This window comes from Colius striatus, chromosome 3, assembly GCF_028858725.1.
Source record: "Colius striatus isolate bColStr4 chromosome 3, bColStr4.1.hap1, whole genome shotgun sequence".
Lineage (NCBI taxonomy): Eukaryota > Metazoa > Chordata > Aves > Coliiformes > Coliidae > Colius > Colius striatus.
The window spans coordinates 2,479,122-2,504,197 of NC_084761.1; the positions used below are offsets into that span (position 1 = coordinate 2,479,122).

Sequence of the window (25,076 nt, forward strand, 5' to 3'; positions counted from 1 at the left end):
CTACAGCTGCATTACATTAGATATACAGAAGGAACCTCAGAGAGCAAGCACATGCTAGCAGCCCAGACAGGAGCTCCTTTATCTCCCCTCACACAAAACTGTCACTCAAAAGTTCTGTACAGATGGCTCATTGAGGAGCTAAAGAAAAAACTGTAGGAAGGTGAAGCTTCTCTGCAGCTTTCAGTCTTACTGTTTAACTACAGAAGTGCCTCAGTTATCTGTGTGTGCACATCAGTGGGTATAAAGGGGAATGGCCAAAGCACCTGACAGGATACTCCTTGTGAACAGCAGTATAGAACAACATTGCAGCAAATAAATCTTTATGGATCATCCTTCAGGCAATAAACCAGTGAAACTGCCAAACTCCTGCAGTGAGCAACATGGGCTCTTATTTCCACCTTCCCACCAGTGGATCCTAATCACTGTCAACAGCCTTTTTGCACCAGGGAGAGTGTCTGCTGTCACCAGGGTGCAGAAGGGGAAAGGCAAGAGGAGCAAAAGGCTGCTCAGCTCAACAAAAGCTGCTATTAGATGATTACTCAGTAAGTGTAGGTGCAGATCCCATTATCATCTACCATCACTGAACCAGGAACTCCAAAGAGCTGTAAGCACATGATAAAACCCAACATGTTTCTTCCTTAGATCACTCATCTCTTTTATCATCAAGCTGATGAAAAAGCATCTTGCAAGCATTATGTCTGCACACAACTACTGACATTAACAGTGAAGAGATGAAGGGTTTACTTGAGTGAGCAGGCAGAAAGTGCCCTTTTATCAGGTTATTGATGCTTCCACAACACATGATGGGTTTATTTTTTCCTTTCCCATTTATCTGTTTAATAAGGGATACATTTTATGTTCTTTCTTAAGGTAAATGGGCACACTCATTTCACTGTACAAGGACAGCACTCACTGCAGGGTCTATTTTCCCCCCAAAGTGTTCCACAGAACTGTTAGATTCCAGTGGCTGTGCTTTTGCATTCTTGCTGCACACTGTAAGAAGGAAAACAACTTTGAACCAAAGTGGTTCTGTCTCATTAAAACCCTACAAGAGGATATTCAGCACTTGGCCAGGGAAGACAAGCCAAGAGAATGAACTGGGTGAAGAAATTAAAACCCCACTGCCCCTCAGTTCAAAGAAAATGCAATTAAAAAGCATCTCCCATTTGCAAGGAAACATACCCAAATCACCCACTGAGGCAGTTACTGTACAAGGGGTGTAACTGGGAAGCTTTATGTATGTATTCAAGTGTCTTCAGCAAAAACCTGACCTTTAAGCAGCACAGGTTTTGCACATAAGAGTTGCCAGAGTAACTAAACCTCCCTCCCACTTCCTAAAGATTCTCAGGAACACAGAAAAGAAGATCATTGAGTCCAACCATTAACCCAGCACTGCCACAGCCACCACTAAATCATGGCCCTCAGCACCACATCTACACAGCCTCGGAATCCCTCCAGGGATGGGGACTCCCCCACTGCCCTGGGCGGCCTGGGCCAGGGCTTAACAACCCTTTCAAGGAAGAAACTGTTCCCAGTCTCCAATCTAAACCTCTCCTGATGCAACTTGAGGGCATTTCCTCTCATCCTGTCACTTGTGACACTCCCCCTCACCTGGCCACAGCCTCCTGTGAGGGAGTTGTAGAGTGATGATATCTGCCCTCAGCCTCCTCCAGACTGAACACCCCTGAGTGATAAGGAAGAAAAGGCAGTCCAGGTGGGATGGCTCAAGTTCTGCAACACAGGGACCACACCTTCCCTCAAAAACTTAAGCTATACCCTCACTGCACCTCCAGCACTCTTCTCACTCACACGAGAGGCTCAAATTGTCATGGAAGAGGCGAGTCCAAGCACTTGTTCCAAGATGAAGTAGTTAAAAACCGCAACTATAGACAAAGTGTTTATTCACTACTTATCAATCTCTGCAGCTCCAGGAATGTGTCAGCTTTTAGATACTGTCCTGGCCCACAAAAGGTCATTCATTCTGCCCAAGCAAAGGCAGAACAGTCTGGTCCCAGCTCTCATCCCAGCGCAGCTGCTTGGCTGTTCGGAGGTTTCTCCTGAAGCTCTGAAGTTTGCCTTCCAGTGTGGGAAAGCCCATCAAAAGCATCTGTAAGTTAAAAACACAGAACAATACTATCACACTACATTTCAGGCTCATTCTAGCCTCCCACTGTTAACCCCCAGCCACAATGTTACAGTAAGAGAGCTCTAGAAGTAGTAAACAGTGACATTGTTGGAACTGTTCTTGATGGTTTCAGATTCAAGTATACACCAGGCAAAGCAATGTAAGCTGACAATGCTGCCAGATGACAGCCAGACAGGAAAAGGTGGCACTCAGAGCTAGTGGGAAAGAAAAACCAGTCAAGCCTTTACCTTTAGCTGTTCTGCAAGTTGATTTGAGTCCCTGAATATCAAACCATTTTCATCGTGTCTCACGAGTTCATGTAAGCTGTGAACAAAAGGCACAGCAGCAAACTGAGACAAAAAGCAGCAGGAGGGAAACCACAGAATCATACAATGGTAGGGCTTGGAAGGGACTTTCAGAGATGAAGCTGGACAACAATATCCAAAAAGATAATGCTGGGCTATCTGTAACATAATGATCCTGGATATTTAGAGATCAGCTTCATACAAAACAGACACATGCAGTAGCTGCTGGGCTCTGGCTTTCTAAGAACATTGTTTTATCCCATCCACTTGAGCTGCATCAGAAGCAGCAAGCTCTTACCATTCAAAATATATTGCACACACTGGTAAACAACAGCCAAACATATCAACCACCTTCATGGGTAAATCCAGACCACTGGATGACTTATGGAGACACACCCCCAGGTCTGCTGAGCCTGGAAAGCAAACAAAACAGAGGCTGAGTTCTCTGGAAGCAGCAACTCTGGTCTCCCTGCAAATCTTCCTGTTTATGTACCCCTTGGGGTGGTGCAAGCTGAACACCAGCCACCTTCAACACCATCCAGACTGACTCTGTTTTGTGCACTCAGGGGAAGAACAAAGAAGCACAATGTATTTTGTGACTAAAATTAAGTCAGGCATTACAAACACATCAGGGAAGTGCTTGTCCAGTTTCACATATCTTTAAACAGCCTTTCTGCCTCTTCATCACAGAATCTCAAGGGCTGGAAGGGAGCTGCAAAGCTCAGCCAGTGCAACCCCCCAGCCAGAGCAGCAGCACCTAGAGCAGGGCACACAGGGACTCATCCAGCTGGGGTGGGATGTCTGCAGAGAAGGAGCCTCCACAGCCCATCTGGGCAGCCCCTGCCAGTGCTCCCTCACCTCAACAGGGAAGAAATTCTTCCTTGTGTTTCTTTGGAGCCTCTTATCACCCAAGAATGAGTAAGTAAACAGAAAGCTCCCTCACAATCCAGAGGGGATATGCTGCCTGGCTCACCAGTAAGCTCTTCCAGTTCCACTGATTTCAAGCTAGAGAACTTAGAGGGTGGTTTTATAGACATGATATTCACTACTTCAAAAAAACACCAAACAAGGTGTTTTACAGCCATATAAATGTGCAGGCTCTGACCCTGCAGAACACAGATCATGTTGACTATGTATTTTGCTGCTTTATTAAGCTTACTCACAACTTTATGCTACCACAATGAATGTGACTGAGGGATATTATTCTAAGGACATGTTCATTTACAATTTCAGCTACTTCTGGCTTCTGAGCAAAAACCTTTATGTTTTCATTTACTGAAGTGACTAAGAATGTAAACTGGAAGATGCACAAGCACACTGTACTTCAGCACAGAATACAAACAAGCTAAAGTAGCAACACTTGTCCTAAGCCTAATTCTTGGCTTAACAGTGAACAACTGTACTAAAACTTGGCAATTTTGCTGGCACGAATCACAGCCACCAACTTAATGTCATTAACAATCCACTTCATTCCCTTACTGTACCCCACCAGCTCCTGTGCACAACTTCTCTCAGCTCTCTGCAACTGTGCCAAGGTGGTTTTTCACACATTCTCAAGTCTATTTCATAACCCACTACGTACCAAGCAGAAGTGGGTAATCCTCAGCTTCGAGCCACGGTGTGCAGATCTGGATATGTTTGAAGTGTAGTTTATCTATCAATCTGTTGTAGTAGTCTTTTAGAGGTCCTTTACCTGTTTAAAACAGAAGAAAAAAGGGTGTCATTTTTGGGAGGGCTGATGACTGAACCTAGTGTGGTCTGGGCATCTTCCTGTGGAGCTGACAAACTCCTGCTGAATCAGGCACATCACAAAGGTCGCCACACACGTTGCCCCAAAAGGCATGGAAAAGTCCACTTGAAAACAAAGTGAATCCAGCCTTTCACTCAGTATTCAGGAGAGTCTGCCATCAATATAGAATCACAGAACTGTTTAGGTTGGAAAAGGCCTTTAAGATCATTGAGTCCAACCATTAGCCCAGCACTGCCCTGGCACCACTAAACCATGGCCCTCAGCAACACATCTGCATCGCTTTGGAATCCCTCCAGGGATGGGGACTCCTCCACTGCCCTGTGCAGCCTGGGATAGGGCTTGACAACCCTTTCAGGGAAGAAATTGTTCCCAATCTCCAATCTAAACCTCCCCTGGTACAACTTGAGGCTGTTTCCTCTCATCCTGTCACTTGTGACTTGGGAGAAGAGACTGACACCCACTCCGTGGCCACAACCTCCTTGTGAGGGAGTGTCAGAGAGTGCTGCTGTCTCCCCTCAGCCTCCTCTTCTCCAGGCTGAACATCTCCATTCCCTCAGCTGCTCCCCATTACACTTGTGCTCCAGCCCCTTCCCCACCTCCAGCCCCTCAGTGTCCCTGTGGCAGTGAGTGAGGGGCCCAGCACTGAGCACAGCCCTGGAGCTGCAGCCTCCCCAGTGCCCAGCACAGGGGCACAATCCCTGCCCTGCTCCTGCTGCCACCCCACTGCTGATCCCAGCCAAGATGCCCTTGCCCACCTGGGCACACTGCAGGCTCATGCTCAGCTGCTATCAACCAACAACCCCAGGTCCTTTTCTGCCAGGCAGATTCCAGCCCCTCTGCCCCAGCCTGCTGTGAGTCCTGGGGCTGTTGTGATCCAAGTGCAGCATCTGTCAACAAGCTCTGTTAAATGTCATGCAATTGGCCTCAGCCCATCAATACCCCCAAGTCTTAACCTGCATTTGCCTACAGCCACAAGATAACCACATTGCTCATGAGAAATGTCAACAGCAGAATTGTCCCTTCAGAAAATCACATTAAGTTTTAGTTCACCCTTAAAGAGAAAGTGAAGGAAACAACACCCATTCTGTGTACACAACTGTGTGGCACAACCTTCTTTAATGCTCACCTTTTCCATCATGACATAAAAATCTCTCTGCTCAACACTCCAAACACCAGATCTTACATTTCTTTTGCAGCATCCCCACAACACTGAGCTTTTGAATGTGGAGTAATGCACAGATGTAGCAGATGGGGGAAGCTGAGAGCTTCTCCTCTTTAAAGATGTTTCATGATCACATGGCTTTAACAGTCCCAACTCTAAATCACAACACTTATAACTAGACATAAAGAGAACACTCCCTTCACCATCACCAGAAGAGTCAGCAGAGAACAGAAGTGGAAATGAAGTGTTCAGTATTAGCACTGAAAGAAGTGTAATGTGAATCAACTCTCACCTGTTATCACACAGACTAAAGGTGGCAGCTTGGCTCCCTCATTGATAAACTGCTCATAATCTGGAGGAGAGAAAGAACTGGTTAGAGCTGACAAATACATGGATGCTTGGTGTGAGAATGGGCCCAGTGTGTTAACTGTTGGGCCTCCTCATTCAAAGAAGTTACACACCTAGGAAAACAGTGGTATTCTTAGCAATGTTAGAACTGACAAAGTGCTATAGAAACCATTTATGCTCTGTTGAAGATGAAAGTGTTTGTTTGACTACACCACAGAAGCTGTTTCAATACATCAATTCATCAATTCAATACATCAATGTAGATGCAACTGCAGCTGCACAGTCTACAAATAAGATCTAGTGTGTGCATTCCCTTCCTTTCTGTTAGCAGATGCCTCTGGAGAGCACATGTAACAGCTCAGAATTGCAACTCACAAGCTACTTAGAATTATAACTCTCCCTGAGAATTACTCTACTTGAACCCAGATGTTGCACTTTTGGATTTCAACTGTTACCCTGAAACCACAGCTAATTAATCAAATGCTTTTCCACTTGGGTATGGAAGTGGTGCTCTTTAGCAAAACCCTTCCTAACAGAATACAACAACTCCCCTTTGAATTCTTTCACACTCACCTTCTAAAGCTTTTAGAAGGACTGAAAAGTCTTCATCCTCTGAAAGAGAAGGCTTGATTAGTGACATTAGTAAAGACAATAAATCATTGCCTTTAAATAACAACAATCACCTTCACCTACACAATTTCAGTGTGGACCATGCCATGAAAAATCTGCTCTAACTGGTCTCACAAATGGAAGTCTATAACCACATACAGTGCTTATTTCCTCCCCTCATTGCCAACACAGGAGACAAACAAGCCACAAATACTGCACACATCCTCAGGTGAAACTTTTCCAGTGTCTAAACCTAGAGGATGAAGTACAGAAATCACCCTGGTATTCAAAGGCAGAGACAGTTCTGCCTGTGGCAGATCCATTCTCTGTTCTCTTTTTCATCCACAGGGAAAAAACAGGTGAGGAAAACCATGTAATACACACCATCAGAAATAAAAGAGTAAATATTTCTTCTTTCATTGTACACCAGCATGCAAGATAGTGAGCCTAAAATGAAAGTTAAGTAGGAAATCCCCTTTAATCACTCTTGAAGCTGAGCCTCTAGACTGCAGCTCTATAACCACACACAACTCTTCCAGCCCAATGCAGGAGACCTGTAACTTCACCACTGATGGTGTAAAGCTGCCTCTGCAGCATGTCAAGTGTCAGGAAGTGTAAGCAGCCCTAGTTTTACCTTTTGTTAAGCACTACTTCAAAATGAAACTGTTTGTTTCCAAACCTGTCCAGCTTGTGCTGCTGATGAGGAGAGCTGGTCGTCCTCTGCTTTTCACCACCTGCCCATTTCTCTCATCCATTTCTGTAAAGGCAGACCTCTCTGCATTCCAGCTGGCAGACTCTGTACTATGGAAACAGAATTTTCTGAGTGTGGGCTACACTGATGGAAATACTCTGCTTAACTGGCACTATTCAGATTTAGAGCTCAACTTCTCTAGAAACAGCCATTACAGTACTAAGCTGCAGAGAGAGAGACCTGATTTCATCTTTCCCACTGCTACCAAGACACTACTGCTATAGGCACATTCCATCTTCTAAGTGTTCTCTTTAACAAGTGGAGAAAAGCAGTCAGACTCTCCTTCCAGCTCTGTCTCAGATCTATAGTAGTGAATGAAGGCCAACAGAACATCAGTTCAGCTCCAAACCTGTGCATTCTGTGGTGGGCATTTCTATAAAGAAACCACCACACACAAGAGCTTTCACAGAATCTCAAGGGTTGGAATGGACCTGGAATGATCATCCAGTGCAACCCCCCTGCCAGAGCAGCAGCACCTAGAGCAGGGCACACAGGGACTCACCCAGCTAGGTTGGAATGTCTCCAGAAAAGGAGCCTCCACAGCCCATCTGGGCAGCCCCTGCCAGTGCTCCCTCACCTCAACAGGGAACAACTTTGTCCTGGTGTTGCTTTGGAACCTCTTCTGTTGCAGCTTGTTGCCCCTTGTCCTGTCATTGTCCATCCCTGAGCACAGCCTGGCTCCAGCCTCCTCACACCCACCCTGATGGATCTGGAACATGACTGAGCTCACCCCTCAGGCTCCTCCAAGCTGCAGAGCCCCAGCTCCCTCAGCCTTTCAGCACAAGGGAGATGCTCCACTCCAGCATCTCTGTGGCCCTGCACTGAACTCTCTGCAGCAGCTCCCTGTCCCTCTGCAACTGAGGGGCCCAGCACTGGACACAAGATCCCAGATGCAATCTCATGAGGCCTTTCACTTCTTTTTCAAGCATTAGCTTGGTAAAATAACTCCCTATAAAGTTTACATCCTGTACTTAGCTGGAGGGGAAGGTTTAACACTCACACCTTGAAAGCTCTCCATAGTCAAAAGAAGGGATGCTCTTAAAGCATTCAACCACTAACATCTAGTTCAGTGGGAATTAGCCAACTGCTGAGTTCCACCCCAGAGATACTCTGTTACAGGCTACCTCAGTACTTAATGCCAACTTCTTTAGACATAAACCACCTCTGTTATTTCACACACCAAGCACTGTGTTAACACACTTCAATGGTTTCACTCACTCTGGCCTTTCCCGGTGACATTTAAACTAAGCTGCAGAGCATCAGCTGCTGGCTGAGAGCACACAGAGGCCACTCTGCCCTGCTGATGTCGAGTCACTTGTGACCCCATGCACAAGTATTTCTGGTAAGTAAGTGCACCAGCTTTGTGCTGTTTGCTCAGGGACCATAACTGCAAGCTTTACTTACGTGTGCCTTGCTTTAAAAGGCTCATAGTCTCTGGCAAGTTTCATGTACAAACGGTGTTGAAGTTCTAATGGTGTCTCCTTAAAATAAGCAGCTGGCTTGTCATACAGTGTCACTGCCCTGTAGTGAAACCAATTCACAAGCTGAATCAAAACCAGATGTAGCACAGAGCATGACAGGCCATGACAATGTAATGCAGAAAGCAGCTAATTCTTTTGACCCTTACACCTGGAGTTTGCTGGAATGCCCCAAGGTGGACAACACTTATCCTGTAATGTTCTTGTGTGCACATTGTAACACAAGTGTAAAAACTGCAGACATCATTGTCCTCACCCTTAAACCCACTTTGTAACTCTTCTTAAGCAACTTTGATCTCAAAGCTCTCCAACTGCAAAGGAAGAATTTGCAAAGTAGACTTAACTGTCACAAAACTCAGCCACATCTGCCTCATTCTGATGCTACAGGCAGCTTGGAAGCAAGCTTCTGCAGCACCTGAACTGCTACTTTCTAGTCAATGGGGTGTTAATTATGAAGGGTAATGAAGGTTCTTGATGCCCACACTCCACTAGCTCATTGCAAAACTGAGCTAAGGTGTTTTGGTGGTGCTGGATGGGCTGGGGGAAGTTGCTTTTGTAAGATCCCTCTTGAATCCAGAATCATCAGGGAATATGCTCTTTCATTTGACTTCACACACACACACATACTCATTTGTTAAAGGTCTTTGACTTACTTGATGTTGCAATTCACCCACAGATCTTCCTTCATTGCATTAGTAACACACAAGTTGTAGTCAGACAGACGTCCAAAGAGCTTCTCATACCTGCCCAAAACGAGAGCTCAGTCAGGAACCACAGGCAGGCAAGCACAACACCTGCCCACCAGTGCCCATGCTAACCCAAAGCCAAACAAAAACCAAAAGAAACCAATTGCCTCCACTAATTGAGATTTAATTAACAATTACTGATTGACTCTTTATGCTGAAGCAGTTTATGAGAAGGGATGCAACATGATTCCCTTATCCTCCAAGGCCTTAAGAACACCTTCCCTCAAAAGCCTTTATCTACACCACTAAGATTCAGAAAGAAGCAGATCTTTAAAGGTGAGTTGGGAGTGTAAAGCAGCATCAGAGACTTAAAAACCCTGTACATAAAAAGCTCATTTTAGTAACAAGATCAAAGTTGGCACATGCACGTAAAAGCAACCTGCCCACTGTTTCAGCTGCCCTCCCACAAGTCTGACAAAGGCATTTCACAAAACCTGCTTTCTGACACACAACACACACAGCAAAATCCAGACATCCCTCATGGAACCAGCCCTCCACTAGTTATATTCATAGAATCATAGAATGGTAGGGTTGGAAGGGACCTCCAGAGATCATCCAGTCCAACCCCCTGCAGAAGCAGGGTCACCTACATCAGGTCAGATAGGAACATGTCCAGGGGGTCTTGAAGACCTCCAAGGAAGGAGCCTCCACAACCCCTCTGGGCAGCCTGGGCCAGGGCTCCCTCACTCAAACACTGAAAGAGTTTGTTCTTATGTTTAAGTGGAACTGTTTGTGTTCCAGCTTCATCCCATCACCCTTGTCCTGTTACTATCTACTACAGAAAAGAGGGATGTCCCAACCTCCTGACACCCACCCTTTAGATATTTATAAATGTTAATGAGATCCCCCCTCAATCTCCTCTTCTCCAGACTAAACAGCCCCAGCTCCTGCAGCCTTTCCTTGTACGAAAGATATTCCAGTCCCCTGATCATCTTGGTGGCCCTGCACTGGCCTCTCTCCAGCACTTCCCTGTCCCTCTGGAGCTGAGGAGCCCAGAGCTGGACACAGGACTCCAGATGAGGCCTCACCAGGGCAGAGTAGAGGGGGAGCAGAACCTCCCTCGACCTGCTGCCCACACTCTTCTTGATGCCCCCAGGCTGCCATTGGCCTCTTGCCCACAAGGGCACGTTGCTGGCTCATGTTTAGTTTATTATCCATCAGCACTCCCAGGTCTCTCTCTGCAGAGCTGCTCTTCAGTGGTTCGACCCCCAGCCTGTCCTGGTGCAGGGGGTTGTTCCTTCTCAGCTGCAGGACTCTGCCCTTGTCCTTGTTGAACCTCAGGAGGTTCCTCTGTGCCCAACTCTCCAGACGGTCGAGATGCCGCTGACTGGCAGCACAGCCTCTGGGGAATCAGCCAGTGCTCCCAGTTTGGTGCCATCAGGGCACTTGCTGAGGGTCCCTCTGTCCCCTCATCCAGGTGGTTGATGAAGATGTTGCACAAGACTGACCCCAGAACTGATCCTTGTGAGACCCCACTGGCCACAGGCCTCCAACTCGACTCTGTGCCATTGATCCCCACCCTCTGGGCTCTGTCATTCAGCCAACTCTTGACCCACCTCACCATCCACCCCACTGCTTTCCATTCTGACTTCTATAAAGGTACATCACTTGTAAAGAGGAGAAGAAATTACTGTACAAACCATTTTGCAACGTGTACCAGCGGATGGTTTCTTCCATGGCTCAGGCTCATTATGGTGTATCCATAGTTGTGCCAATCTATTATCATCTTGCTTCTCCAGAATAGACATGCTACCCAGGCAACAGCTATACCAGGCAAGCCTGGAGGATTCTGCTTCATAATAAACCAAATAAAAATAGCCTGTGATCAAGTGACAAACATTTAACAACCACCAGAAAATCAAACAACTGAAATTAAGTCACTTTAAAGGACCTTGATGAACAATTTCATACTCCCCAACCACAGAACTTTCAGTCTCCCCTCATGAAGGCACTTCAGATGTATTGTTGGAACAGGATCCAAACTGCCCTCCAATAAACACACACATATCTCTGCCTTGAATGCCTTCTTGACTTTAGTAAGACATTTGACACTGTTTCCCACAGTGTTCTCTTAGAACTGGCTGTTCTTGGCTTGACTGGGCACACACTTCCCTGGGTGAAAAGCTGGTGTGGGCTACCAAGTTAGGAAAGGATTTGGAGCACATCTCCTATGAGGAAGGGCTGAGGGATCTGGGGCTGTTGAGCCTGGAGAAGAGAAGGCTCAGGGGAGAGCTTCTCACTCTCTACAGCTACCTGAAAAGCTGGAGTGAGGTGGAGATGGGTCTGTTCTCTAGTAACAAGCAATAGAGCAAGGAGAAATGGCCTCAAGTTGCACCAGGGGAGGTTCAGGCTGAGTATGAGGAGGAGTTCCTTTCTTGACAGAGTTGTCAGGCATTGGAACAGCTGCCCAGGGAGGGGCTGGAGTCACCATCCCTGGAGGGGTTTCAGAGCTGGGTGGGTGTTGCACTGAGGGCAATGGGCTGGTGGGTGATGGGGCTGGGACAGAGGCTGCACTCCATGGGCTGAGAGGTCTCTTCCAGCTGAAGCCATTCTGTGATTTGTTCTTTACTGCTATCAATGAAGTTCAAAAGCTCAACAATTAACAGGAAGAATAATTAACAGAAAAAATCAAAGTTTAGAGCCAAATAAGTAGCTTGACACGGGTTTACACCACTGATTAGTACTCAAACAATCAGAACAATGTCTGAGAGTGCCTAAAACACTCCTTCATACAGCATTACTTACCTTTATTAGTATCAGTCTCAACACAAAACATACCTGAAGAAGAATATAGGATGGCTGATCTATCTTCAGCATTGTGTACAGCAATTGTATTGCCTGCACAATGACTTTTAGGACATACTGGAAAAGCTTTGGGCCAACTGCAAAAACAACAGAAAGCCTGGTGAGAATATTCCCACTGCCCTGAAACATGCAGCTCATAGAGAACTGGCCATGTCTGCACAGGAAGGTCTGAAACAACACTGCACCATGAAAATGGAAATGTGGTTTTAAACATCTCCCAGTCCCTACAAACGCCTCTTCTTTTCCTGGGCATTTCAGAAGGTCCTAAGGAAAGTTTTCAGCCAGCACAGGCTGAAATTCCCTGGAAACAAAGTGGAGTAGATGTGGATAAATGGACACACACAAGGTGATAATTACGTGTCCCTGTTTCAGCCCATCTCAGGACTGCATTAATGTGCTCCAGCAGCAGAGAGGCAAGTGTTTAACACAGGCCAGAGGGCACCAAGGATGGGCTGCCCCTGAGTGCAGTCATTTGTGGTTACAGATCCATCAAGGGTGGGTGTGGGGAGGCTAGAGCCAGGCTGAGCTCAGGGATGGACAGTGACAGGACAAGGGGCAATAGAGGTTCCAAAGCAACACCAGGACAAAGTTGTTCCCTGCTGAGGTGAGGGAGCACTGGCAGGGGCTGCCCAGATGGGCTGTGGAGGCTCCTTCTCTGCAGACATTCCAACCCAGCTGGATGAGTCCCTGTGTGCCCTGCTCTAGGTGCTGCTGCTCTGGCAGAGGGGGATGCACTGGCTGAGCTTTGCAGCTCCCTCCCAGCCCTTGCGACTCTGTGATGCTGAGTGCAGCTGCGCTGAGCCCTCGCAGCCACCTGGAGGCCACGAACCGCTTCGGGTTGTTTCTTTTCCCACACACACCCGTTTCCCCGCTGCCCCCGCACACAAACGCCCGCCGCAGCCGCCCCCCGGCCCGGCCCACAGCGACCCGCCCGCCGCAGCCCCGCGCCGAGGCCGTCCCGCACCCACCTCGCAGCCACCGCGGCTCCGCCACGGGCACCAGCCGAATCCTGCCGCTGCGCAGCACATCTCCGTGCGGCCTGCTCTCTACCGGAGGGGAGAGGCCGGTCAGAGGAGCGGCCCCCGCACGGCCCCGGCCCCGCCGCCGCCACCCGCGCGTCCCGCAGACGCGCTCCCTCACTCACGCAGGTAACCCAGCAGCGACACGTCGCGGCCGTGCCGGGCCAGCGCCAACGCGTGGTACTGCATCCGCGGGCTGCGGCCCAGGTCGCCCAGCACCGCCACGCACACGCGGCCCGAGCCGCCCGCCGCCGCCCGCCGTCGCCACAGCAGCAGCAGCAGCGCCGCGCCCGCCGCCAGCCACAGCGCCGCGCCCGCCGCCATCTTGCGGGAGGGAGGGGAGGGCGGGCGCCCCCTGGCGGGCAGCGGCTGAGGGCTCGCTGCTGCAGCGGGCCGTGGAGGCAGACGGCCGGCGGTACAGGCTGCTGGGGCTTTAAACAGACTGAGAGGCGGGGGGAACACACCGTAACGCTGGTGGTAGTCGTGTCTGGTGCTTGCTTAAAGGAGCGCCGGGGAAGAGGCTGAGGGCAGCCAGCAGCACTGACACTCCCTGACAGGAGTGTGGCTCGGAGAGAACGGGAGGCGAAACACCATAACCCACAGAGCTCAGGGAGGGGCGGAGGTTGGAGCCTCTCCTGAAGCTGTGTGCCCATCCTTCCTGACACCAAGCTGGGACACAGGCAGGGGGAGCTGCAGGGACACACCGGGTGGCTCCACAGCAGCTGGAGCTTTGGCAGTGACCGACTTCCCTGTGATCTGTTCCCCAGAGTGTCCCCTGGGCTGGCATGGGCCAAACTGCCAGCAGCCTTGTGCCTGTGAGCACTCGTGTCCCTGCGACCCTGCCACGGGCAGCTGCAACATCAGCCACGACTCAGCAACACAGGAGCTGTTGCACAGAGGTACCTCTGCTCCATGCAGCCTGAGGAGCAGCTGCCAGGGGGACACTGAGGGGCTGCAGCTGGGGAAGGGGCTGGAGCACAAGGGTTCTGGGGAGGGGCTGAGGGAATGGGGGTGCTGAGGCTGGAGAAGAGGAGGCTGAGGGCAGCCAGCAGCACTCTCTGACACTCCCTGCCAGGAGGCTGCAGGGAGCTGGGGGTCGGGCTCTGCTCCCCAGGCACCAATGACAGGACAAGAGGCAATGGGCTGCAGCTGCCCCAGGGGAGGCTGAGGTTGGAGCTGAGGCACAACTGTTTCCCTGAGAGGGGTGTGAGCCCCTGTGCCAGGCTGCCCAGGGAGCTGGGGGAGTGCCCAGCCCTGGAGGGATCCCAAAGGTGTGGAGCTGAGGTGCTGAGGGCTGTGGGTCAGTGCTGGGCTGGGCAGGGTGAGGGCTTTGCCAACCCAAATGACTTTGTGATTCTGAGCAAGCACATATTCTCCTGTCATCTTGGTTGCCATGAAATAACTCTGGCTACACGTCTGACACAGGTACGAGACACAGCAGCTTCACACAAACAGAATGAAGGCTTCAGCTCTCCATTCTGTGATTACTCACATCATTAGCCACGCTGCCTTTGCTCAATTTGCTGCCCCAGACACCTTTGATTAGAGCAGTTCTTCCTTGATGGAATTAGCAATGCTCTTTCCTCTCGAATGCTGCCACCCTGGCCTCCTTCTTCCACCCTGTTCTTCAGGTTTCCAGAGCCACATGCAGATGGGTTTTGGAAGATCTGCACATCTGGCCATGCTCCTGTGTGGCCTGATCTAGGTGGGAGCTGCTTCTGCAGGGGGGTTGGACTGGATGAGCTCTGCAGGTCCCTTCCAACCCCACCATTCTGTCTGATTCTATGATCTCTCCTTTGAACCCTCTTTGGGAGGCGACTGAGGAGCCAGCAGCACCCTGCAGACCCCAGCCAGCCCAGCTCTCCTGTGTTCTGTCCCCATCACTTGCACACACTCGGAATGAATCCACGGTGAGGATGAAGCACTCCAGCAGCTGAATGTCAGCAAGGCAATCAGAGAAGCTGCAGTTTTAATGACATGGAAGGAGTCACTTGTTTAGAGCCTGATTCGTGATGCTCTATTACCCGTGACAGCTTAGGCTGGGACTGAAGTCGCTTCTGCTCTCACACTCCAGGGGCTCTATGATGCGAACAAGGGGCTTTAACGCCTTTCTCGCCGCGGGCGCTGGGGCCGCGCCGCCGCCGGACGACAGAGGGCGCCGTCCCGGGGAGCGCCCCGTCCCCCGCACAGCCCCGCCAAGATGGCGGCCGCGAGCGCCCGGGCGGCGGGGCCGGGCCCGGCGGGGCGGGCGGCGGGGCCGGGGCCGGGCCCGGCGGGGCGGGTGGCGGTGGCCGCCGCGCTGGCGGCGCTCGGGTGGCTGCAGGCGGTGCGCGGCGCCGGGTGAGTGCGTGCGCGGGGCAGGGCCGGCGCCGCCGGGTCCCGGGGAGGAGGGGGCGGCCGGCGGTAACCCCCTCGTGTCCCCCGCAGGAGCCCCGCCGCAGACCCTCTGCTGCAGCCCTATTTCCCGGCGCGGCACGGCCCTCGGCACCACCACAGACACGTCAGGGACTGTCAGCCCCGCAAGTACGGCAACGTAACGCACGAAGCGTGGCCGAGCGACGGCGGCACGGGCAGCCCCGTGGCCACCACCAGGACGTTCGTTTCTTACATCCCCCCGGACGGCGAGGACCGCAAGGCTGTCTACGGCCACTTCACTTTCGTGAGGAACCCGCTGAGGACGCTGTCCGTGCTGGAGCCCGGGGGCACCGGAGGCTGCCAGGCTCAACGCAGAGCCACGGTGGAAGAGACTGCCAAGCTGGGCAAGTGTCTGGTGGCCCAGAACGGCGGCTACTTCAACATGGAAACAGGAGAGTGCCTTGGGAACGTGGTGAGCGATGGGAGGCTGGTGAGGAACTCCGGAGGCCTGCAAAACGCTCAGTTTGGCATCCGCAGGGATGGCACCATGGTGTTTGGGTAAGAGCCTGGGGGCTGCTTGGAGAGCAGTCTCCTCACTGCTTGGCATCGCTGAGGCAGGAGGTGCTGCCCAGGCACTGCCTCCTTGGCCTCTCCCACTTCATAGAAGCATCCTTTGAATGCTGCAGCTAGGGATGTCCTGCCCATCCCCCACTGAACCATTGGCTCTCTTGCCCTTGGCTTTAAGTTGGATAAGTTACTCTAATGATCTCTGGCTGCTCAGGTTCCTGTGTCTCCTTTCCCACTGAATCATTGGCTCTTTTGCCATTGGCTTTAAGTTGGATAAGTTACTCTGATGATCTCTGGCTGCTCAGGTTCCTGTGTCTCCTCTCCCAACATGCAACAGGTACATTATAGTAGAAGAGGGAGAGGTCTCAGTCCTCCCCACAGAGGGAAGGCAGAGTGCACTGTATCACTGCTCTGGCTGCAGCAAGGAAACACTGGGTTAAGGTGTTACTGAACTCTGCAGCAGGAAAGCACTGTCCAAACCAGGTTTGATAGTTTAGAAAGCCAACATCCCTTCATTGCAGCACCCAGTGCACAGGAGATCACTCCACCTAACCTGAAACATGAAAGAACACTCCTTATGCCCCCTAGAGAGAAATGAAGCCATGAGCTCACTTTGGGCACTGTGGCCTTGCAGCAACTGTTGTGAAATTGTTTGTCCACTCAGTGCCTCAGTTTATAGCCAAAGCAGGAATGTTTTGGTGTCATCAGGCTCCCTCCCTGGGCTGCTTCTCAGGCTGACTCCAAAGGCCTCCTGCTCCCAGGTGTCTGCACAACAGAGAAGCAGCACTGGCACTGCTCAACACTTTTAACCCCTTGCTTGCAGTTCATCATTCACTCAGCTAAGTCCAAATCATGCTTGTGTGAAGTAGGAAAAGAGGAGAGAGACCTGGGGTCCATAAATGAGGAGGGGTGGAGCTCTAAGGAATCTGAGGAGAGGTCTGCAAAGGAGCACTCTCTGCAGCCTGCTGTCAGTAAGTTAGTTACAGCAGGAAGCACAGTGCCACACACCACCTGATGATGGCAACGGGCACTGAACAGGCCCTGTGCTGCCCATCTGTTCAGGGAAAGCTTTTTGCTGTCTGGGAGAGCAAAGGCAGCTCGTTCCCAGATGGAGGAAGGGGAGCAGGTAGGAAGCCAGCAGTGCCTTCCCCTCAGTGCACCTGCAGGCAGGCTGGATGCTGTTGCTGAAAAGCCTCTCAAAAGCGGTTGGGTGTCACTGTCCTGCAGGATGGAAGCTGACAGCAAGATGTTACAGCTGCTTCCACAGATCTCCAAGTATGTGGCAATGGCTCTGCCCTCATGTTCTGCGAGCTGCTTTCTGCCCTTGTGATCCTGGCTCAGGCCCACTGGCCACATTACTGCCAGGAGTCATTTCATGCACAGTGGCCTGAGCCTACCAGTAACAGTGCTTTTGTGCAGAAGAGTAGAGAACAGGGTCCCCTCTTGCTGCCAAAGTGATGTTTTGCACTACTTGGCCTCTAGTTTTGGATGTAACTGGCCTTCATTCAGCCACCTTCCCCCCTTCCCCCTGCTCCTGGAGCTTGCTTGCAGCAGGAGAGGCTTTCCATGACACTGCTGGGACTGTGGGGAACCTCTCCTGCTCTCTCTTTCCTAGATACCTGTCTGAGGAAGATGTCTTGGATCAAGCCAACCCTTTTGTGCAGCTTGTGAGTGGGGTGGTTTGGCTGCTGAGGGATGGAGAGGTATACATCAATCAGAGCCGAGTGGCTGAGTGTGATCAAGTTCAAACCACAGGTAAATACTCTAAAGCCTGGGGATAGATTCTTCTCCTGATGGGGCAGTTGAAAAGGAAGGGTAGCAATGGAAATGATGGTACACTTTGTCAAGTTGCAGTTTGCTACTCACTTAAGAGGTCCAGATTTCTTCTGTGCTGCTTTACTCTGAGTCTGCTTCAAGTGCAGAGCAAGAAACAGGCTGCCTGCAAAATGAGGCTGTGCTGGCCTCTTCAGGGGTGTAGAACAGAATGTGCTGAGCACTGTAAATAGCAGTGGCAGGGCTGGTATCAGTGTTTGTTCAGGGAAACTCAAACCAGGTGCCTCTTACAGCTGAGGGTTGGTGAATCCCCTTCTTTGTCCCTGTGCCAGACAAAAACCCAACAAGGGTGCTTCTGGAAATGTTATTCCTAAGACAGGCTTGGATGAAGAAGAGGAACCTGTTCTCATTCCCTTTCAGCTTAGATGGGCTCCCTGCTGGGAGCTGTTTTGCAGAAAGATGTGTCTAAACAGCCAGTTCTGTCCCCCAGCTGCTGAGTGAATTATTCCCTCTCCTGCACAGGAACCTTTGACAAGTTCATCAATGTGATATCAGCCAGGACTGCAGTTGGACACGACAGCCAGGGCCAGCTGGTCTTGGTTCATGTGGATGGACAGACAGAATCCAGAGGGTAAGGCCAGGGCTGTGGTAAGGTTTTGGGGCAGGTACAAGATGGGGCTTTAAATTGTGTCTCTGGAACTGGAGGGACTCTGGCTGCCAGGGATATGGTGTAAGGCAGAGCCTTGCAGAGCTCAGGAGGGTGGCTGAAGTCACTGCTGTTTGGTGTCTTTCTGGCAGAGCCAGCAAGGGAGAGCTTCCCCCCTCCCACTGAGGAGAGGGACCAGCCTTCCAGTCTAGCAGTGTCATAGAGTCACAGAATGGTGGGGGTTGGAAGGGACCTTTAGAGGTCATCTGGTCCAATCCCCCTACCAAAGCAGCTCACCTGGATCAGGTCACACAGGAAGGTGTCCAGGTGGGTTTTGAAGCCCTCCAGAGAAGGAGCCTCCACACCCTCCCTGGGCAGCCTGGGCCAGTGTCACTGAAGTCAAATAACATGAGTGAGAATGAACTACTGGCTCTTGCAGGGTCAACCTCTGGGAAATGGCTGAATTCCTGAAGCAGCAGGGAATCATCAATGCTATCAACCTGGATGGTGGAGGCTCTGCAACACTGGTCTTAAATGGGACCCTGGCAAGCTACCCCTCTGAGCACTGGTAGGTGCTGCTGGCTGCACGGGAACCCTGAGGCTCCCATGGCCTGTAGAGATCAGTCTCTGCTGTGTGAGTGAGTCCCTCTGTGTTCCTGTGGGATCATAATGTAAAGACAAGGGACAGGTTTGGAGAGAGGCTCTTAGATTCAAAGCCATTTTCTGGGTGTATTTGCCACTTAATCATCTGGAGTAAAGTTTAGCTGTTCTCAGACCTGCAGCAAAGCTGCTGGACATGAGTGAATGGCCTGATGTGGGAATGAGACAAGGAAACAGCTCCTAGCCTGGGAGGTTCAGAGCTGCACATTCTCAGGAGTTAGCAGAGATCTGTCAGCAGCTTTTCATTATGGGAGAGAAACACTGAGGTGGAGACTCTGCCCTGCATGGGGATTGCTCCATCTCACATGCACCCCAAGAAAGGACACTCCTTATACACCTGACAGAGAAGTGAAGCAATGATCTCACCTTGGGACCTGTGGCCTTGCTGAAACTGTTTTGGAGCTGTTTTGCTGTCATCAGGCTCCCTCCCTCAGCTGCTTCTCAGGCTGACTCCAAAGGCCTCCTGCTCCCAGGTGTCTGCACAACAGAGAAGCAGCACTGTTAAACAATTTTAACCCCTTGTTTGCAATTCATCATTCATCACTCAGCTAAGTCCAAATCATGCTTGTGTGAAGTAGGAAAAGAGGAGAGAGACCTGGGGTCCATAAATGAGGAGGGGTGGAGCTCTAAGGCATCTGAGGAGAGGTTTACAGAGGAGCACTCTCTGCAGCCTGCTGTCAGTAAGTTAGTTAAAACATTGACTTAAAAGCTATGCATTGTATCAGCTGGTTTCACATAGGGCTGGGAGCAGCACAGTGCTTGCACAGCTTATGGGACCCATCTTCTGCCCCCAGCTCCTTTGACAGCATGTGGCGTTGCCCTCGGAGCATCTCGACCGTCCTGTGCATCCACGAGCCCTCCTGTGAGCCTGCAGCCTGCAGTGGCCACGGGCACTGCTCTGGCCTCTTCTGGACAGGCCCTGCCTGTGACACCTTGGACTGTGGCCCATCTGCTCCTGGCCCCCACAGCCTGTGCACTGGTGAGTCCTGGCCTGGGCAAAGGCCTCTGCCACACAGGGGGCCCTGGGCACTCTACACTGGGGATGGACATAGATATGGGAGTCCCAGGCTGCCCAGGGAGGGTGTGGAGGCTCCTTCTCAGGAGGTTTCCAAACCTGCCTGGACACATTCCTGTGCCCCCTGAGCCAGGGGAAGCTGCTTTAGCAGGGGCTGGGGCAGCTCTGCAGGGCCCTTCCAGCCCCCACCACTCTGGGCTTCTCTAATACATATATGCCCATCCCTTACTGCTGGGGGTCCTCCAAAGCCTCAGTGCCTCACCTCTGTGGTGCTGGCTGCCTTGTAGAGTCCTTTCCCACTCCAGTAGTGGAGTGCAGCAAACATGAGCCAGCACTCAACACTGCCATTGCCACAGAGCAGCACTCCTCAGAGAGGTTTCCCAGCCCCAGGGGCACAGACTTGTAGGGCCACAGGTGCTGGGTGCAGGGCCAGCCCTTCCTGAGCCTTGAAGTGAGATGGTGCTCAGCCCTTGTCTTACCTTCTGGGTGTATGGAGCTGCTTTCCCCTTCCCTGCAGCATCTGAAGCAGCAGCAGAGATGGTCAGAACACGTTGCCTTTAGTAGACAGCAGCAGGGCTGGGCCTGTAATAGAACTTGACTTCCAACTCTGTGTCTCAGTTTCCCTTTTCTGCCCTCAGGGGCTGTGCTCCTGGTTTGTAAATCTGAAGGGCAGGGCAGTGTATTACCCACAGAGCAGCTGAGCTCTTCATCAACTGCTCTTTCATCCACTCCTTTTGAAGCTGGGCACTGCCATCACACCCCAGCTGCTCTGTTTCTGTGTCTCCTCCCTGGCTCAGCCAGCCTGGCCCCACTGAAGGCACTGGGCAGAGCTCAGTGGGTGCAGGTGCTGCTGCCAGTTGCCCCCAGAGTTAATCTCTGGCGGTGCAATCAGCAGGAGAGCCTGCCGTGTTTGGCAGCTGCAGTTGGAACCCAGCCTGTGCTTGAGCTCAGGGTTCCTCTCCTGCGGGTGGGATGGGGGCAGAGGCTCCTGAGCGTGAGCTGCCGCTGTTTCGGAGCCTTTCTGTGTTGTGGCTCACGCCCGTTTGTGTGTTTACACAGCTCGGTGCGTGTGTGACGCCGGCTGGATGGGCAGCAACTGCAGTGAAGGTAACGCCGACCTCCCCTCCCCTTCCCGCCCCCCAGGCGGCCCTCGGGCGGCTGCGGACAGGCTGCCTGCGGCGGTGGGAGGCTCCCAGGCTGGGCTGCGATGGGAAGTGCGATTGGCTGCTTGTCAGCCTGAGTTTCATCGCTGCCCGAGCAGATGGAGCTCGGGGCAAAGCTCCTTAAGCTCCTTGTTCAAAGCTTCTGTTCTCTGAGCAGCCATCGGGCCAGGGAATACACAGTGGGGTGGGATTGTTGCTTGTCCTTGTAGCCAGGGCCCTGATGAGATCTGTGCTTGTCTCCTGCAGCTTGTCCTCCGGGTTTCTATGGAGACTCTTGCACCCAGAAGTGCCAGTGCCAGAATGGGGGCTCGTGTGACCCTGTGCAGGGAGCCTGCTCCTGCCCTGCTGGCTACCATGGCACCAACTGTGAGCAAGGTGAGGGCTGCTCTGAGTTCTGCCCTGGGCTGGGCAGAGGCTTTTGTGCCACTTCTTGGAGGCAAAGCAAGTGTGAGGTCTGCCAGGCAGGCTCAGGCCTGAGCTTCCCAGCTGGAGCACAGCTCCCAGCTTGCCTGTCCTGCCCAAACTGGCTGAAAATGAGGGAGCAGAGAGGAAGGAGGAGTTTCCTTCATCAGCAGAAGATTGCAGATGGCTGTTTAGTCTCTGCCCCATGGAGCTGTGTTGCTTTCCCAAGCTCATGAGTGTAGAACAGCCCTTGCTGCAGTACCACAGCATTTCCTGGAGCTATCACAGTAATTTTGCATGTGGCCTGGGTCTCCCAGGGGCTTCCACAGGGGTCTCTGATGGACTCTGGCTGTGCCTTGTGGTTATTGAAGAGGTGTCTTGCAGATTTCTCTCAGTTCCTTCTTCCATGTGTGGTCCATGTCTTAGCTCAGCACTCTGCAGAGTTCTCAGGTTTCTTATCTTGTCCTTGCTGGGTTATCTGCACCCCCTGGAGCCATCCCAGGCACAGCCTTATCTGAGACTCCCTGGGACAGTTGCAGTCAACCCACGTGGCTCATTTCTTTGTGGTTAACTGGCTTGGGTTGGCTCTGATAGCAAAGCTCAAGGACTCTGAAGTTTCTTATCCATACAAAAAGCCTCAAAGCTGTCCAAGCAAGCACAACAAAACCACCACAAAGGACCTAGCAGCAGATTTGTCCATCTTTCAGTCTCAGTTCAGGGTATCAAGGTCAAGGAGGTGCTCTCAAGGGCCCCTGTGGCTTGTGCCCTTTGAGCAGCAAAGCCTCTGGGACAGAGCTGATGCTGTTCCCCATGTGCAGCCAGCCCAGCTCTGCCAGAGGGCTCCAGGCCCTGGGTATGGCAGGAACAGGCTGCTGTGGTGACAGGGCAGGTTACTCACGGGTCAGTGATGCTCTGTGCTCAGCCTGGGAATGCTCCCCCAGCCTCACTGGACAGAATCCTCTCTGGGAAGTAAACAAAAGAACAGCAGTGAGCCAAACAGCAGGAGTGTGGCTCAGAGAGAACGGGAGGTGAAACACCATAACCCACAGAGCTCAGGGAGGGGCAGGTGAGGTTGGAGCCTCTCCTGCAGCTCTGAGTGTGCCCATCCTTCCTGACACCAAGCTGGGACACAGGCAGGGGGAGCTGCAGGGACACACCGGGTGGCTTCACAGCAGCTGGAGCTTTGACAGTGACCAACTTCCTTGTGATCTGTTCCCCAGAGTGTCCCCTGGGCTGGCATGGGCCAAACTGCCAGCAGCCTTGTGCCTGTGAGCACTCGTGTCCCTGCGACCCTGCCACGGGCAGCTGCAACATCAGCCACGACTCAGCAACACAGGAGCTGTTGCACAGAGGTACCTCTGCTCCATGCAGCCTGAGGAGCAGCTGCCAGGGGGACACTGAGGGGCTGCAGCTGGGGAAGGGGCTGGAGCACAAGGGTGCTAGGGAGGGGTTGAGGGAATGGGGGTGTTGAGCTGGGGCAGTGCCCAGCCCTGGAGGGATCCCAAAGGCGTGGGGCTGAGGTGCTGAGGGCTGTGAGTCAGTGCTGGACTGGGCAGGGTGAGGGGAGAGCTGGGACTGCAGCAGCTTCAGGGGCTTTTCCAGCCAAGGTGACTCTGTGATTCCCTGCTGCTGTTGTGTTTGCTCAGGCAGCAGCTCTGGGTCACTGGCACCTTCCTGCAGTTTGCTCACCCTTCCCTCCTTTGCTGCCCTTCTTTGTTTTCCAGCTGGGCAGTGCTGGGCTTCCCAGAGCAAGGGAAGGAGCAAGGACAACTCCTCTCTGTCAGAGTAAGTGTGTAAAGCCCAGGGTAAGGTGCAGTGCTCACTGTGTCCAGACACACTGGCTCCACAGGGCCAGGAGGGAGCCCTGTCCCTCCTGCTGGAGGAGCTCTGCAGGGCCCTTCCACCCCCCACCCCTCTGGCTTCTCTGAAATCCTTTGCACTCTGGGAACAGCTGAAAGCAGGTCAAGAGATGTTGCTAATGTGGCTGTTTCTCCTGCCTGGCAGGAACTGGTGGATGTCCCTGAGCTCTGTCTTGGCTCTGCTGCTGGTGCTGAGTGCTGTGGGGAACGCTGGGCTGCTGCTCAAGGCCAGGGCACAGAGGCACTACCTCTACCACCCCCTGAGGGAGCTGAATGGGGAAGCCAACCACACCTCCCCCTCTGCTGCCTGTGAGGTGGAAGATGCTCAGGACCAAAGCCAGGCTCTGCTGTAGAGCCCCTGTGGGGAGAGAGGAGCTGTTCTACGCTGGGGCTCGTGCTGCTGCTCGGCCCCACAGCATCAAACCTCTGCCTGAGCCAGGAGCAGCACCAACATACCTCAGTCCAAGGAGAACCCCTCTGCTCCTGGCCCAGCCCTGCTGAGGATGTGGGCAGCTTCCCTCCCTGCTGCTCCTGCTCTGCTGGAGCACACAGGGCTATGGCTTTAGCTGCCACAAGCCCTGGGACCAGCTTCCACCATCCAGGGGGAGGAGGGACTCCTCAGCAGCAAAGGGGCTGGTTCCCTCTGATACCTGAGGGAAGGGGGTGAGGAATGCAAGCCATAAAAGCCCCTTCTCACCCTGAGCAGTGGTCCGGGGCGGGGGGGGGTTAAGATGTAAGATAAATCGCCTCTAACATAAAGCTGAGCTTAAGGAAGCTGGTTTAAGGATGAGATAGTCTCTAACTGCCTGCCTTCCCTGCCAAACTCAGCCTTCTATCATAGATCAGGCAAAAAAGGTGTTTTAAAGTGTTACAGGTGGTGCAGCAGAGCCAGAGCATTTGCTTACTGACCCCTGAGGCAGCAGCAGGCCAAGGAGCCTGTGCTGAGCACTGCCCTTTTGCTAGGGCCTTGCAGTTCAACATGAAAAGCCTCCTCACTTCAACCCAAGCCCCTCCTTCTGGCTTCCTCTGGTACCTGGTGCCCTGCCTGGCTGTGTGGGAGGGCACACAAGCCCTGGCTCAGGGGGTTGTAACTCCTGCCTCAGCCCCACTGGGACCATTTGTGTGCCCTCCCCTTTCTCATCTCTCCAGCTAAAGGGACATGGACATTTTGTTCTGCTCTTGGCATCAAATCAACCTGTACATTGGGAGATTCTATTTTTCTATGAGTCACAGGACACTGTTTAAAGCTTGAATAAAGAAAAGCCTCCTGGCCCTCTCTGCCTGCCCCTGGAGCCTTTCTGCCCTTCCACCCAGGGGCCTTTTTCATTCCATTTCCATGCAGGTGTGGTACCAGCTACTCTAGGAGGGGTGAAAACAAACAAAACACTGGTTCTACAGCAAAATAAACCCCACTTGAGTTCAAAATCACACTTAACTGACTCCAAGCAAGACTCCCCTCTGCTTCTGTGGGTAAAGGAGAGCAGCACACGCTGATCTGTTCAGTTTCCCTCACTTTTGAAGAGTTGCCAGGCGTGTTC

The 25,076-nt window shown here is 52.2% G+C and overlaps 2 protein-coding genes across 6 annotated transcripts; one reads left to right on the forward strand and one right to left on the reverse strand.

The window, feature by feature from the left end:
* Positions 1-1,611: 1,611 nt before the first annotated feature.
* ALG1 (ALG1 chitobiosyldiphosphodolichol beta-mannosyltransferase) lies at positions 1,612-21,236 on the reverse strand. 5 transcript variants are annotated; one of them, XM_061992601.1, is made up of 15 exons: positions 20,805-21,236; positions 20,594-20,696; positions 19,466-19,576; positions 13,048-13,125; positions 12,053-12,156; positions 10,915-11,063; positions 9,182-9,271; positions 8,455-8,571; positions 6,979-7,100; positions 6,264-6,302; positions 5,635-5,694; positions 4,013-4,123; positions 2,729-2,843; positions 2,374-2,449; positions 1,612-2,107 (listed from the first exon to the last, which is right to left on the reverse strand). In XM_061992601.1, exons 5-15 carry the CDS (start codon positions 12,089-12,091, stop codon positions 1,973-1,975), a joined length of 1,053 nt encoding a protein of 350 aa, XP_061848585.1. In that variant the 5' UTR covers positions 12,092-12,156; positions 13,048-13,125; positions 19,466-19,576; positions 20,594-20,696; positions 20,805-21,236; the 3' UTR covers positions 1,612-1,972. The 5 variants fall into 5 exon arrangements, with proteins under 5 accessions (XP_061848585.1, XP_061848588.1, XP_061848586.1 ...); XM_061992604.1 differs by lacking the exon at positions 13,048-13,125 and having other exon boundaries at positions 20,594-21,236; XM_061992602.1 differs by lacking the exons at positions 20,594-20,696; positions 20,805-21,236 and having other exon boundaries at positions 19,466-19,596.
* NAGPA (N-acetylglucosamine-1-phosphodiester alpha-N-acetylglucosaminidase) lies at positions 15,359-24,816 on the forward strand (the record flags this gene model as incomplete). Its single annotated transcript, XM_061991936.1, has 11 exons — positions 15,359-15,438; positions 15,526-16,011; positions 17,636-17,775; positions 18,316-18,424; positions 18,879-19,007; positions 19,894-20,078; positions 21,174-21,221; positions 21,524-21,652; positions 22,900-23,031; positions 23,404-23,464; positions 23,684-24,816. Coding segments are annotated over 11 exons (1,707 nt in total), but the record flags the coding sequence as incomplete, so codon positions are not given.
* Between the last annotated feature and the right edge of the window lie 260 nt (positions 24,817-25,076).

What these genes read in the sequence shown, in the direction of transcription:
- ALG1 (XM_061992601.1), bottom strand. Translation starts at nt 12,091, where the DNA reads ATGCTGAAGATAGATCAGCCATCCTATATTCTTCTTCAG. An exon ending in CTGGTACACGTTGCAAAATG is followed by an intron (nt 9,272 to 10,914) that starts GTTTGTACAGTA and finishes CGTTTTGGGCAG; the next exon opens with GTATGAGAAGCTCTTTGGAC. An exon ending in AACTTGCAGAACAGCTAAAG is followed by an intron (nt 2,108 to 2,373) that starts GTAAAGGCTTGA and finishes TTTAACTTACAG; the next exon opens with ATGCTTTTGATGGGCTTTCC.